The 16,331-nt window shown below is 39.2% G+C and overlaps 1 protein-coding gene across 2 annotated transcripts in view; it reads left to right on the plus strand.

Annotated features, from left to right (window-relative positions):
* The window catches only part of Adamts19 (ADAM metallopeptidase with thrombospondin type 1 motif 19), a 201,833-nt gene that overhangs the window by 157,708 nt on the left and 27,794 nt on the right, over positions 1-16,331 (plus strand). For both annotated transcript variants that reach the window (XM_006983018.4, XM_076555293.1), the window contains 2 exons: positions 1,325-1,478; positions 11,283-11,418. In XM_006983018.4, the coding sequence (XP_006983080.1) occupies positions 1,325-1,478; positions 11,283-11,418 (290 nt within the window). The remainder of the gene's footprint in view (positions 1-1,324; positions 1,479-11,282; positions 11,419-16,331) is intronic.

Raw genomic sequence — 16,331 nt, forward strand, 5'->3', positions numbered from 1 at the left:
TCCCTAAACACATAATTTAACAATATACTGAGAAGTTAATGTGCCAACTGCTTGTACAAATTGTTATTTCCATAGACATGACATCTTTAATATCGTTCTTTAACATTTTTCATGAACAAATTTTCTAAAATATATAAAGTTCAGTTATTTTCCTTTGTTTAAAATATATGCATAGATCCATGTGTTGTATATAATGTATATATTATGTATATTATATATACATTATTTTTATAACATACGTGATAATCCCATTTTGACCTTGACATTGAATACCAGTAAAAACCAAAATGGCCCCTAATTGTGGCACAGCACAGTGTAGACTCAAGGTCATGCCCACTGACCCATTATAGTTTACTAAACTCTTTGGTGTAACTGTGCTGTTACTATTCTAATGTTTATTTCAAAATCCATTTAAATATACACATTGCCAAAATTGTAAAAATCCCAAGAACAAAAATATTGCCCTTCTAGTGATTCAGGATTACACTGCCATTATTAATAGTGATCTCCGGTATCCATCCTTACCCTTTATCTTAGATAGGGTTTCTACTGATGTCATAAAACATCATGACCAGAAGCAACATGTACAGAAAAGGGTTTAATTCAGCTTACAACTCTCAGGTCTCTGAGGGAAGTCAGGGCAAGAACTAAAGCTTGAGGAACTTGGAGATGGGAACTTGTTTACTGGCTGGCTCCTCTGAACTTGCTCAACCTGCTTTCCTATCCAATGAAGGAGCATCTGCCAGGGTGCTACCACTCATAGTAGGCTGGGCCCTTACCACATCCATAGTTAATCAAGCAATGCCCCCATAGTCTTGCCTGCAGACCATTTGGGTGCAGACGTTTTCTCAATTGAGGCTGGCTCTTCTCAAATGACTCTAGCTATGTCAACTTGTCATACAACCAGACAACACACCCCTTATTGACACAGTGACTTTCTTTCCATCATTTCTTTTCATAAGGGTGGAAAATCCAGTTTATTTTGTATCTGGACATCAGATGCAGCACACATCCCTGCCCCCTAGAAAGCATATATACATCAAATTATCATCATGCTTTGGGAAATAATGGTCTGCCAAATCAAAAGAACATGATCCGGTGTTTCTGGCTTCATTCAAATGAGCATTCATCAGGATGTGTTTAGCTCACAGGTGACACTCCAGTCTTTGAAAAGCATATGACATTGTAAAAGTAATGTCTCTGTGAATTAAGGGTATCTGTTCATTGTGTTATTGGTATTTTTAAGTATCAACATATTTGTAGATTCTGTCATTGAATGTGCTGTGGTTTAAATCATATTCTTTAATCACTCTATATACTGCAGGTACTCCTATTTCAGGATCAGAATTATGGTCTTCACTATGAATATACAGTTCCATCAGACCCGCTTCCAGACAACCAGAGCTCTAAGGATCCAGAACCCCTCTTCATGTGGACACATGCAGGCTGGGAGGATTGCAATGCTACCTGTGGAGGAGGTGAGGAATCTTTAAACTTCGATCTTTTCAAAGCATCAATTATTTTCTGATTCACCACCGATAATTACAATAGATCTAAAAATCTCTGATTTACAATTCCAGGATCCATAAAGGTTTGTAAACTATGCTCCTTACAGTGTGTATAACAGCTGAACATGTAATCTATTTCATGGAAAAAAATGTTCCTTAAACTGAAAAAGGAAGATAACGATCGTGAGACTGATTGTTTTAGTTATTGCTTGGAGAGTAATGTGTTTGTTTGCAGCACCCCAGTTTTCAGACACACCATCCAGGCTGTGATGTACATTCTATTACTACTGGCATCTGATAAACACTTTCAGCAACATAGCTGGGCACTTTGAAGAAGTCAGAGAAACAACACCTTTCACAATAGACTTAACTAATGTAAAATATCTTAGGGTGACTCTAACCTAGCAAGTGAAAGACTTGTATGATAAAAAAAAAAACCACTTTAAAACACTGAAGAAAGTATCAGAATATGGAACGATCTCCTAGGCTCATAGATTGATAGGATTAATATAATAAAAATCATCACCCTACCAAAAGCAACCTACATAGCCAATGTAATCCCAATAAAAATTACGACACAATTCATCACTGATCTTGAATGGCCAAGTATTAGCTTCATATAGAAACACAAACAAAAAAAGAAAAGAAAAAAAAAACAGGATAGATAAAACTATACTGAAAAATAAAAGAAATGCTGTATGAAAATATGCTAAATACTAAAATAAGACAGTGAGGAGAATAAGCAGGGGAGGGGAAAGTGAGAGGGAGCAGGTGTCCCTTAAACTAGATTTTTGGAAAAGCCCTCCACAGAAGTCAAGCTGAGTCAAACTCTAAGGGAGGCTGCAGGCTGCGGCTGTAATGTGGAGCAGAGCTCAGAGTGCAGGGAAGCAAGAGCAGAGCCGGATGTGCGGAGAATTGCGAGCCCTCCTTCTGTGGCTGATAGGGGATGCACAGGGGCTGTTCCAATAGAGTGACTAGAGTGACTGTGTGTCTTCAGATGGAAAACTACCTTTCTGTTCTTCCGATGAAATAGAGCAATAGACTGACATTAGGAGTACTCTACCACTGAGACTTTGGAGAGATGGGAAGAAATGGTAAGGCTGATTAAAACGAGTAGCGAGCAACATAGGGAACAGATACAGCAACCACAGTGCTGTCTGTAAGGCAAGTTAGAAAAAAGTTACAAGGAGGGAAGAACAACCCACTCCCAAAACCTTCTAAGTAACGATGGAGATGAAGAACTGATGTTTTAAGATGTGTTCTTTTTATTAGATGTGAAACGAAGAGGTCAGTGCTAACCCTGTAAAATTAATTTTAATACTATGTTTGGCTCCAAAGGCCAAGTAGAATGGATTTTATAGCAAAATAACCAAAGGGGACTCACTGATGTGCTGTCCTGGACAGGGAGGGGCTCCTTACCTTAGAACCCACAGCCAGATAATGGTTGCCGAGGAAGGACAGGCATTTCTTTATTGGTGAGCCACTGGTGAGATAAGTGTGCTTCAGTGCAGAAGCCCTTATCCAATGCTCATCTTTGTGATGCTCATAAAACTTTCTGGATCACAGACACACAGCTCACAAAAGGAGATGGGGGGATGAGTTAGCAAGAGGAAGGGGGTTCCTGATGAGAGTGAGAGGGGGGCAGTATAATGGAATGAGAGTGAATATGATCAATACATGTTACATTCATATAAGGAAATGCAAAAGCCACCCTATGAAAGGGGGGAAAGAAAAATAATTAAAGACAGGAACGCTAACTCAGTCCGTGTCACTGAAAGACAAGAGAAGCAGATGTGACAGTAGCTGTAGGGGATGAAAGTCAAAGGATGTCCCTTTTGTCGTGTTCCAATAAGACACATTGTTACACATTGTTGTTTGTCCGTGTGCATTTTCTAGAGGAGCACATCAGGCTAGGATAGAGGGAGAAATTGCTGGAACAGTATCCAGATGGAAAGGGGAGGAATGAAATGAGTAATTATGTTGGCTTTATAGAACCATGGGCAACCTATCACTAGACACAGGAGAACAAGCAGTTTGGGGACATACAATCCGTTCATTTTCAGCCGTGTCTCTTCTCTCCGCAAAGGCCACTTTGCTGAGAGTGAGAGTGACAGGGGACCTAGAGGAGCTTTGAAAAGAGAAACATGAAGTGACCACTTAGAAAAAGGCAGGAAGAGTGGAGTTGTTACAAATGGTCTGGCTGAGAATCTTTAGGTCAGATAACAAATCATGAGTCAGCAAGGAGTTCTTCAGGGGCTACTCCTGGGCATATGTCATAGTTCTCAGCATCTGACAGCAGCTGGTGGCCAGCAAGAGGCAAGAACAGCAACAGTAGGTGCTCTCATGAAGGCCTCGGTGGTGGTACTTTTTACTCTTCTAGTGTGGTTGTTTTAAGGGGATGTCACCCAAATTCTTAGGCATTTGAATAGATGGTCCCCAGTTCTTGTTGAGGAAATGTCACTCGGGACAGCTTTGAGGTCTTAAGAAACACATGCATTCCTATAGACAAATTTCCAAACGGTCTGATTAAATAAAAGACACGGAGCCAGATATAGGGGTGAAAACCTGAGAGATCAGGGAAATAGGGAAAGCCACAGCTAACCTCACCTCACCAACTCCACAGCTTCCAAAGACAAGCTACTTCCTGTCTACCCACGCCTACATGCCTTGCTGTTCTGCCATCTGATTTGCTCTCTCTGTCCAGCTACATCACTTCCTCTTTCTGGCCACCTTTGTCACTTCCTGTCTGTCTGTACAGACCTCCGTGGTTAGCTAGTGTTGGAATTTAAGGTGTGTGCCACCACACCTGGCTCTGTTCCCCCATGTGGCGTTGAACTCATAGAGATCCAGACAGATCCCTGCCTGCTAAGTGATAGGATTAAAGGTGTGTGCTACTATTGTCTGACTTCTATATAGTGGCTGGCTTTTTCCTCTGATCTCCAGGCAATTTTTATTGGGAGACACAGTATATTGGGGGACACAATACATCACCACACATTCCCAGGTAGCCCCCTCTGCCTCCTGGTTGCATTTCAGGATATGAACACTTGGCTGCTGCTTCAGCCCCCTACTTCCTGCTACCTCCACCCCACCATCAGGGACCCCGACCCTCTGACACCATAAGCCCAAAATAAACTCATCTGTTAGTTGCCTTGGTCATAATTTCGTATCACACCAACAGAAGAGTAACCAATACAATTAGTAAGTCCCAGTCCCTCCATCATGGCCAGTGCTCAGTGTTACAGCATGCGAGCCTGGACTAGTAGACATTTTGCCCTAAAGACTTAGCAGTTCCCTGGAACTCTTTTAGTGACCAGGACTTGCAGTTCTCTTCTTAGGACTTTTTACAGCCTTCTATCCTTCGGCCAGCTCTTTGCATCCCATCTATTGCTGCTGTCTCTCTTGTTCTGGCTGCGGCTGCTCTCTCAAACTGTCCAACTGCTTCTTGTTCCAGATACTGTCAATCGCTGCCACGTAGGAGACAACTACTCCAGGTCCTTCCCTGTTGCTTCTATGGCTGCTGCCGTTGCCTGACAGTCTTGAGACCTCCAGTTGCAGCTGTCACTGCATCTGGCCAGTCTGGTGCTTTTGCGGCTTGACCTCTTGTCTGTCATTGCTGGGTCTTTCTTGACCTTTTCTATTAAAAGTGGGCAAGAGCTGACCATTCAAGAGATTCTTTCTATTAGGACTAAGATTGCAATGCCACGGGGCGCCTCATTGGAGGGTGTTCCTAGGCTAGCTCACAAGGGGTGGTGGACAATTCTCTATGAAGAGAATTGGTGTTTTCCTCAACCACAGCAGACTCTCATGCAAATGAAGGCTTCTTTTTGCTCCAATCATGACATTGTCCTTTCGTCAGCAACAGCAGTCCCTCCACTAAGCCAGTAGAGAAAGCCAGTAGAGAAAATATGCCCTTCTAACATAGAGAAATGGCTTAGGGTAGCCTAGAACTCACTAAACCTGGTCATATCAAAAAGTCAATATAAAGTGTTTAAAACAGTCCTGGCTGGGCTTCTCATTTTAGAAGAGTGGAACAGTTAAGGTTATTGTGTCTCTTTATGGTGTTCATATTATGTTCAAAATGTCCATGCTGTTATAAGGGTAGTCTGGATGACTGAGTGCTAGAAATTTTGCTCAAAGATAGAAAAGAGAGTGATCAGCTTTCATAATATTAGGGACTCAAATTTCCCTATCCACTAGTATCTTTGCTTATTTACAGGAAAATGAGCATCAAAGGGGTCACTTACAATGGGAATTTAAATTATCGTTGACACTGAGTGATTTTAACCAAGTTTATTAGTGCTCTAGTGATGCTTAACATCTGGCCAGTGCCCCCAGGGAGAGGCTGGTCCTTTCATCTGCTTCTTAATGAGAACATGTATTTTGGTCTGTAGTGGCACTAATGGTCCAGTTGAATTCCAGGTCATGAGTTTATCATGACTTCAATCCCTACAATGGTGCAGTACCGCCCGGCTATGCGCAGTTTGTAAATACTCTTATAGAGTAAAATTGGGAATTCTAAAGTGAATTTTACAAAATAATAAAGTAGTAAGTGATGGCCCGAGACTGTATGTGTTGAGTTCAAATGGTTGTATTAAAGATGCATGGACTTGAAGGACATTGAAAGGGTGGTAGGCTTGAAAGGGTTATAGGGCATGTTTGGACTTTGGAAATTGTCAGACTGCATGCACTAACAGGATGGGAACATAAGAGGTGACAGAAGATAGAGAAAAGAATATAGAAGTTATAGACAAGGGTTCTTGGGATGACGAAAGGATTATTGTCACCATCAAATGGAAAAAAAATCAAAATTGTTGGGAAGAAAAGAGGACGAGGAACTGAGAACACAGTACTGGGAAAATCATTCAGGTATTATAATTTTAGAATTTTTCTAGGAGCACTGTCAAAAACAAAACAACAATAAGCTGGGAGCCAAAATCCATAAGAAATGAAAGTGAGTGACCTAGAGGCTGGCATTTGACTATATGAAGAGTGAGGCTATGGTGATAAAAGACAGAGCTTCGGGAAGAAAAACTTGAGCAGTGTCTTGTTGAGAATTCTAAAACCAAAGCTCCTATTATCTAGATCCAAAAGCACTGTTTATAAACAAGAAAATGTTCCTGTTGGTGAAGGAAGCATGAGAAACAAGGACAAGAAATAGTGTATTAGGGGAGCCCAGAGGCTCAGGGAGCATCCAAAGGCACAGAGATCAAGGGACACTGGGTTTTCCATGCCCCTGCCCTCTGGGGCCTTCACAGAAAAAGCAACACAGGACAGACAAGGGGGATTTTATGTAATACAATTGGCTCCCAAGGTGAACTCCAATAAACACACTTCAAATTACTGCTTGTATTGGGACTTCTCACCAGTCATCATTGCCACAGGATATTTTCTTTCTTGCTGGGCCCCCGCTATCACCATGCCTTCAGTTTCCCCATTCTCCTAGCCCGGTGTCTCATCTACACCCAAATCTACAAGTCTGTCTTGTCTATTCTTACTTGTCTGTTATTCACAGGGCCATCTCCATTAAAAGATTCTGCTTCCATCCCACAGACATATATATCATTTCATATATATATATATATATATATATATATATATATATATATATATCATTTCATATATATATACATATATATTAAAAAATATAAATGAATATATATATGAAAGCACCAACAGAAAAAAACATTCTCAAATGAAAATGTGCAGTTGCAAATTCTCTTTAATATAATTTAGGTATTCAATCATTCCTGCAGTCCACTGTTCAGTTGCTATCCCATGGCGATGGTAGGCTATGAAATTGGGGAATAATTAAGGAACTGGTAATCTACCTGAAAGCTGAAAAATCAATCATTAAAACCTGTTTACACTTAAAAATCTAGACAGGAAAGGACTTGCCCACTGCAGTATATTTATTTTTGCTCTGCAGTTGCAGTCTGATAAAAGCTGCATAAATATTATTATTAATTAATTATTTAATTAATATTATTAAATATTAATTTCTAGCGTAAGAAATTGGAATGCTTGGCAAGTAATTACGTCTCAGTGTTACATGCCCATGTAGGGGTTGTCAGAATTAGAATCTGGGACACCTAAACTGAAGGTTTTTCCCTTCATCATAGCACTTTCAAGGGTAGCTCAGAGTCTTCACATAGCTCTTCCTGGCATAAAATGGTGTCCTCTTGGTCATTCGGGATTTCTTTGGATTCAGAAAGATGGTTGAATATGCATAGTTAGATAAAACTTTAGCTATCCTTATTTTCAGTTTCCCTGGCTTGTTTTATGAAATGTCCCTTCTGCATGTAGTTCTTACAGGGTCTATTTTTGTGCCAATCTTCTCTGGATGGTGTTCCACTGTTTAGTCAACAGTTTTTAATAATTTCTATGTTAGTAGGGCACATTTATTTCAATGCCAAAATATTTCTGGGCTTTTGGATATTGTTTCCCCTTTCAGTTCATAAAGTGTATGAGCCTGATTTCAAGAATGGCATCATCTCTAACTTTACATTGTTGATGTTATAGCCAAAAGAACTCTGTAATCTTTCAGCATATCCATGAACTAAATGAGAGTATGCCCAGAACATTAAAAACAGACTCACAGGCGTTACTTTTAACAGAAAGAGGAGGAATAATATCATCCTTGCAGGCTCAGAGGAGAGAGCAAGTAGCATCACTGAGCAGCATCGCATATCAGTATTTGAAATGTTTTTCTCCCAGATGTCTTGTATAGAATTAAACACAGAGTAATAAGTGGAGAAAAGAAACAAAAATGTGTTGTGTTGTCCAGCTAAATTTTTATTACAGTTGTCTTAAATGGCATTTTAACATTATAATTGAAGCTAAATTTAGTTCATAATCAATTGATGTAAGTTTAATAATGTCAGTTATTACAGAAGACAAAAACTTAAGACAGGAATTCTTAAGGATTTATGTGAGGTGAATACTACCTAAATATACTACTAGCAAACATTTCAAACAACTTATCATTACATGTAACACAGGATGTGGGAAGATGGGGGAAGAGAAAAAGATAAACACAGATATATGGCACATGTTCACTGATAAAAGCTTTCATCTTGGGCTTTATAAAGAGTAAGGTGCTAGGGAAGGAGGGAGTGGAAAAGAGGGACCTTGATTGTGAGGGAAGGGGGAGGGTAATGCAGAAGGAGAGGGAGGAAGGATACATGAGTGTCAGTTAGGATTTTTAAAAAGCCATAGGAAAACATTACTCTGTAGACTTTCTTAGAAATATACATAATACTTGTGGGCATGTACATATTACACACACACACACACACACACACACACACACACACACACACACACACACACACACACTATTCATGCATGGCAAGAATCCCAGTGCCAAGTATAGGGAACCTCACTTTTGATTGTTGGTCCATGAGACCCTTCCCTAAAGAATATATATCATTGTTCTTGCCCTTGCATGCCACCCAGAATTTGAAGGTAAACCCCTATTGCTGAACACACCACACAGTTTAGACACAGGCTTTGAGGACTCAAGCTGTAAATAGTCTGGAAGCCTCTTCCTGGGGACTGGCTCCGATAATATTGGAAGGTGCTATGCAACTATCAAGGAAGAAAAACAAATGATAATTCAACCTAGCTTTAAAGCCCATGGATCACAGAAGTGACTAGCACACCAAGATTCCCCCAGTGGGACAATGTGACACTTTTATCATAGTGATAGCCAACAGCTGCCTTATTGAAAAAAAGCTCCTGCTCAATGGGAAGCAATTCATTCCTGGTACTATAAACATAGCCAATTACCCATGAATGGAGTCATAGATCTTAGAGGAGACCCTCTTATTGCCATTTTCCTAAACCAATAAAATTTTTAACTGCATTCTAAATAATGTTCCCATACCCATGGATAAGTATATAGCTCACCTAACCACCACCACCCCCCAAAAAAAACAAAAAACAAAAAAACAAAAACAAAACAAAACAAAGCAAAAACCAACAACAACAACAGAGAACTTATTTGACTAAGATGACTTTCACAGAAATCTACAACTGGTCCAAATACAGACAGTAGGTGTAGGGTTTGAAGAAGACATATCTCTCACAGGCTCACATGTTTGTGCACTGGGTTTTTATTAGTGGTACTGTCTAGGGATATTATTTAGACCCTTGCTAAAGGAAGTGTGTAACTAGGCATAGGCTTCGAGAGTTTACAGCCTTGGTCCACTTCCAGTTCATACTCTGCATTGTATATGTGATGGAAGATGGGATGTCTTCACTTCCTGCTCCAGAGCTGTGCCTACTGCTGATTGTCATACTTCCCCACCACAATGGACTATTATCCTCCAGAGCTTCAAGACAAAACAAACACTTCCACCATAAGTTGTTTTTGGTCAGAGTATTTTATTACAATAGACAAATGACTAATGTAAAGGTAATCATGGGATGTTCAACCTTAGTTGAAACCCCACGCCTAAGGCACCCAGAACATCCTGGAAGAGTTGTAAGAATTGGAGAGTTGGAGAACCAGGATGCCAGCTGTGAGATCGTGTCTTCTGGACGTGGGAAGGAACATGAGAAAAATTGGAAGGGGAAAGAGGGGTAGATATGATGTAAATACAGTATTCATGGATAAAACTCTAAAAAAATGAATAAAAATAATTTAAAGACATTGACACCAGTCCTCTTTTTACTTTTTTAAAAAGATTTGTTTGCTTTAATTTTATGCATGTGGGTATTCTGCCTGTACATCTGTCTGTGTACTGCATGTAGGCCTGGTACCCACAGAGGCCAGAAGAGGACATCCGATCCCCTGGAACTAGAATTACAGATGATTATGAGCTGTCATGTGGGTACTGGGAATCAAACCCCAAGTCCTCTGCAAGAACACCAGTGCTCTTATCTGCTGAACCATCTCTCCAGCCCACGTCCTTTTTTCAAACAACTTAAAATGTACCTATAAAATAAATATTTCCTTTGCTTTGGAATTCTGAAACATAGAAAAAATATTTGAAAGAATGGATTATATTTATTTTGATAAATCAGTTCTGTATAAAGTTCTGTTTTATATATAAGACCCATTTTGAGTGACAAGCACAACAGAAGCATTAAAAAGTGTGCCAGCCTTTAGTGTTTGAAGGTTCTGTGTGGAAGCAACAGTAACAACATTCCCTCATGGTTTACTTTAGCGGACAGATTGAAGGAAGAAACTTTTGAATGGACACAGGAGACACTTTTGGGGGGGGGGAAGAAGAGTTATCAACATGCTTTTATATCCTGAAAATATATAGCATGAGGAAATAATAAGTGAAGGAAAAGGAAATGAGAAGAGTGTAAGGGGCAGAATACTCTGCATTCTCCCAGGCAGTCCATGGCCATCTTATCACACACACAGATTGCTTCTCTTCATGTCTCATTCCAGGTTGTAAGGAGGGAACCAAGCCTTTAGCTCCAAACTAGAGTTGAGCTCTTGGCATTCAAATGTTTGTACCTTTTAAATGAATATGTGTGACAGAAAATGATGTTTTAGGGATATCATTGTCTTGATTTTCAGTTTTGAAGTTACTATTGTGTGGGGGTTCCAAGATATATGTCATTAACACACAAAATAGGAACTGCCATGTACCTTTGAAAGAAAAATCTTTAAGCCTAAAGGTTTGTTTTGTTATGTAACAAAAAGCATCATATTCATTGGTGTAAACTAAAGTTGGTTTAAACTATACGGAAATCTCCATTTCACAAAAGCCTGTAATGACATCATTGCATTATGTGTCCATCTGCTCTTTGCAGGAGAGAGGAAGACAACAGTGTCCTGCACAAAAATCATGAGCAAGAATATCAGTATTGTGGACAACAAGAAATGCAAGTACTTAACTAAGCCAGAGCCACAAATTCGAAAGTGCAATGAGCAACCTTGTCAAACAAGGTAACTATATTCTAGTAGTCATTGCATGGCTTCGCTTTCAAACTAACTCAGTGACTATCAGAATAAGTGCTTCTTCAGAACCTTACAAAGAAACACATACCCACGTGTGAACATTGAAATAAGCAAGGGCTGGGAGAGTAGCTTAAGACTTACGGGTAACTTCTTCAGAGTGTGAGAACAACCCTGTAAATAAAAAGAGGTTACATCTTAAATTTAAGAAGAAACTATGAGTCACCTCTTCAGGTTTATTGCCACTTAATTGAATCTAGCTATTTGCTTCAGAATTTCCTGAGATGGGATGTTAGAATTTGACAGGAAAAAGTTGACCAGGGCAAGCCTGGGCAGACCCAACCCCTGCAAAACAACAGGGAGCATGGGGTCCTTCTGGTGCTAGCCGCCAGGTCCTCACTCCTCCAAAAGGTCTCAAGACCAACTGCCCAGTTCCTGATATCTGGTCCCCAGATTTCTAGGCTGGGCTATGATTTCCTCGGTGAATATTGGGCAACATGATAGTCAAGTCTCGTGTATAAGGAGCAAAACAACAATGCTGACAGCTTCAAATGTGGAGGAAAGAAGGGTCTTGGCCTAGGAAGCAGAAAGGAATGTATGAACCTAGGTGCAATTTGGCTTATGGGTATTTGGCATGGCTTCCATAGTGGGGCCTGAATATTCACATTCTTTCTCTTAAAAATGAGTGGTGTGTTTAAGTAAGACAGCCCAATGTCACAAACCCTACCATGTTTAGAGATGGTCTGATAAAAAGAGAATGAGAGTTCATTGATTCCTCTAAAGTGGTGAAAGAATACTTTCTTTACCTGACACTCAGGATTGTTGAGACTTGGTGGATTGGACTGAGTTGAAAGTTCTCAGAATGGCAGAGAATCGATCCCCCTTCGTAAGAGCTTTTGCTAGTGAATTATGGATAATTTGTGCACCCTATCACTCAAACATGCAGAGAACGTACCGCTTTGTAGCCCTGTACAGCTCATCTTCCCCATAACGTCTTACCACAAAAGGAAAGTATGGGAGGGGCCTGTGTGGTGGGAGGAAGAAAACTGCCAGTTAAGCCTATTTCACTTTTGTACTTATTGCTTTGGAAATTAGTGTTGCCTAGGTAAATGTTCACGTCTGGATTTTGTTTCCATTCCTTTTATTTGCTGAAGCCTCCCTGCTCCCACTATATTGCGAAATTATTAATTTTTTAATTATAATTATTTAATTAATAATTATTTAATTATAATAAAATTATTAAGCCCTACTTAATGAGTTCAGTCCACGTAGTAAAACTTAAAATGTTTGGGGAATCCTTTCTTCCTTTATAAGTGTTGAGGTTTCAAGCCTTATTTTGCCATGGATTTGGTGTTTTTAAGTTATTGTAATCTGGTTCCTAATTTTTCCTTCTCCACTGACAGTCCAAACCCTCCACATAGGTTGTATACAAATAACAGAATAGGAGGATGATTTGAAAAGAATTTGCAGAAAGAAGTACGTTAACATGCATCCTATCACTCCATTCACCCGGCACTAGTCATGCTTTTTTAATGAAACAGTGCAATTGGGAAGCTGAAATTTGAAGTCTTTGATGTCAGGAGGCAGATGCTGAGTCTTCTTCAGTCAGCACTGGACAGATAAACAGGTAGAACTAGTGCTATGTCCTGTCAGAAAAGAATCCAGATTCTTTATAGTTCCCCAAGTACTAAGACTTCTTTATCTATTGTTCTATCTCTTTTTGTTGATATTGAAATGTTAAATAATAATAATAATAATCCATTATATATTATATTAATTTATTATAATATATTTAGTATATGATTTTTATGTATTATATATTTTAATAATTATATTATTATAGATCATCATTATTATTATTTGTTCTTTTTTGCCAGACATGCTTTCTCTGTGTGGCCCTGGCTGTCCTGGAACTCACTCTGTAGACCAGGCAGGCCTTTAAACTCACAGAGATTCACCTGCCTCTGCCTCCAGAGCACCAGGATTAACAATGTTAAATGCTCAATAATTTTATGAGATGCTCTTAACTTTAAAACCCAATTTATGTATACTGTTGGTTGAAAGCAGTGGCTTTGTTCTGCGGCATCTGGGATCTTGAATGAGCTTCTACATTTAGGACTAGAATGTCCTGCTTTCTCCCTGACTTTCTGTGAAGAAGCAAAGTGTGTGATACTCAGCATTTGCTTATCAGCTGATGCTGTCAACCACCTTGGAGGAAGGTGCCTTGACGAAGACGTGGTGAATGAATCATTTTACAAGGCACGTTCAAATTTGAGTGAGAAATTTTTGCATCAGACCAGAAGTTGGAGGATATTGTCTTGCTTCCGTGGGACAGGGAGGCAATGTCTTTAAACAGGAAGCAGCGTCAATGAGGAAGGCAGGGAATGAACATGAGCAATCATTACGGATCATCATAGGATATCTTTCCAAGACCTGCTGACAAGGCACATCCTTCCTTCCCCTGCTTCTCTTCTGTCTCCACAGGGAACATATTCTAGTTCCATTTACTCTTGTGTTTCCATTTTCCTGCTGCTTTTATGCAATATCCTCACAAGAGCATCCTAAGGAGGCATGAGATGCTTTGATGGATGAAGATACTTGCCACCAAGCCTGACCACCTGAGTTCAATTCCTGGGTCCCACATTTGTGTGGAAAGAGAAAATTGACTCTCATGATTTTGTCCTCTCACCTCCACGTGTGATCTGGGAAATATGTATCTATACACCCAAACCCACACACGCACTCACACATATAAAGAACAGAAAAGTGAATGTGAGGGGAGCAGAAAGCTAGTTATGAGACAAAGGACTTACTTGGCTCGCAATTTGAGGGTACAGTCAATCATGGTGGGGGAGCAGGAACAGCAGGAACTTGACACAGTTGGTCACATTTTATCCGTAGTATGAATGTCCCAAGAAAGAGAGTAAATTGACCTATTGGTATATCACATATAAAATTTCATAAGTCTTCCTAAATGTTTGTTTCTACTCTTCTCTATAGACACTGAATACAAATGGTCTTTTTGTAGTCCCAGTTCAATGAAAAATTAAAGCTGACTTTGGAGTTGGAGAATGACTCTCTCCTTCTCTAAACCCAAGCATGCTGTTAAAAGGAAAATGCAAAATCTCTGCATCATGTCAGAAGAAAGCCATCTGATATGGGACAGAAGAAAACCAAAAAATTAAGGGACTATACTATCGCTACTAATCTTAATTCTTTGGTTCTATTTTTGATTCTTTAAACTTTTCTTAAAGTATGAATTTTATATCAAAATTCATAAGATTGATATATATATATATTAAACTTTTGTTATGATATTAATGGTCATATAGAGTACTAACTGATTCTAGAAAAAAGGCTTCATTCAGCTGCCTATACATGTTTTTGTATTGAAGTCTCCATCAGTTTTCTTCAGGGAATTATGACCAGGCCTAACAGTGAATTTGAAGTCTACAGAAAGATGATGGGGCCCCAAAATGAGGATTCCATATGGACAATAATAATACCACTAAGTTGACAAACATCACCCATTAGATCAGCTTTGGACTACAAACTGCTCAGAACAATTAAGAGATGGCTAGCTGAGATGACCCAGCCTCACAGACTATTCAGGCGAGGATTTGAGATAAGCCCTAAACTTTGAATTATGCAGAGACTGGACAACAAATGATACAGCTACCACTCTGGAACTTGAAAATTAACCCAAAATCTTTCTTTTCACGATCCCCTAACGATGCTTTTGCCCACAAATAGCAAGAAGCAATTTTAAGAATACAACGCCCACATTCCCAAGAGGTGGGTCGGGTGGTTTTTGGTCTTTCAATGGGTTTTGGGTTTGGGATAATTGTCATTGTTTAGGGTGGTTGGTTACAAGTTGTTATTGTTAATGATCAGGGAAGAAGCTAAACAAAGGAGATTAGATTTAAGGTTCTTTTTTTAAAAGAGGATATATATAAGAAGTAGATTATTGAATCTACTCTGAAAAAAATATATAGAAATGATAGAATAAAGGGTAGATAATTTAATCTACTCTGAAAAGAAAAAAGAGGGAATATAGACATGATACAGATAAAAAGGTAGACTACTGAATTTACTTTTAAAGACTGCTAGTTTTAAATGTTTTACATTAGATTGGATTTTTATATATTGTATACAAATTATATATATTGCGATTGATATTGTTATCAAATGCTGTATGTATATCTCTAATCTTGTTCAGGATATTGTACCTATACGGTTCATTTAACAATGTAATGCAATTTGCTAATCCTTGAATGTTATTATTACCAACTATTATAACATAAAGAAATGGAAGTTAGTAGTTAGACATTACAATCGAACTTGTAGTCATATTAGGTATATTTTCAAAGTGAAGCAGAAATATATTTTAGATAGATAGGTCATCTTCAAACCCTTCAGAGATCTACAGAATATGGCATTTAAAATGTTTTAATAACATAGATTTTTTTCTTTTTTTATGACTATGAGACATGTCTGCTCCTGGCAGCACCAATCTACTTCAGAAAAGATATGGGCATTGAAGAAACTGCATATGGAGTTAACCTTCATTGTGGCAAAAGTTAGCCACTGGGCAACAAAGTGTTCTCACATCGACTGACAAACAGGACATAATGGACAGACAGGTCACAAAACAAAGGACTACAGATTCTTGCCAAGAAAAGTGTGGTTGCAGCTTTAGCAACAGGCATCCTCTGAAGCTAGGATAATATGGTACCATCACTGAAATGGCTTTGCAATCCAGAAAAGGTACAGTGCCATTTCCTTCAAAGCCAGCTTAACAGGCAGTGGACCAATGGCTTCTGGTGTGCAACGGAACAGTAGCAGAAACGGTTATTCTTGAAAGAGTAACTAGACTGACAGAGTCTAACCTCTCAATGGTAGAC

Source organism: Peromyscus maniculatus, chromosome 19 (assembly GCF_049852395.1).
Source record: "Peromyscus maniculatus bairdii isolate BWxNUB_F1_BW_parent chromosome 19, HU_Pman_BW_mat_3.1, whole genome shotgun sequence".
NCBI classification, from domain to species: Eukaryota; Metazoa; Chordata; class Mammalia; order Rodentia; family Cricetidae; genus Peromyscus; species Peromyscus maniculatus.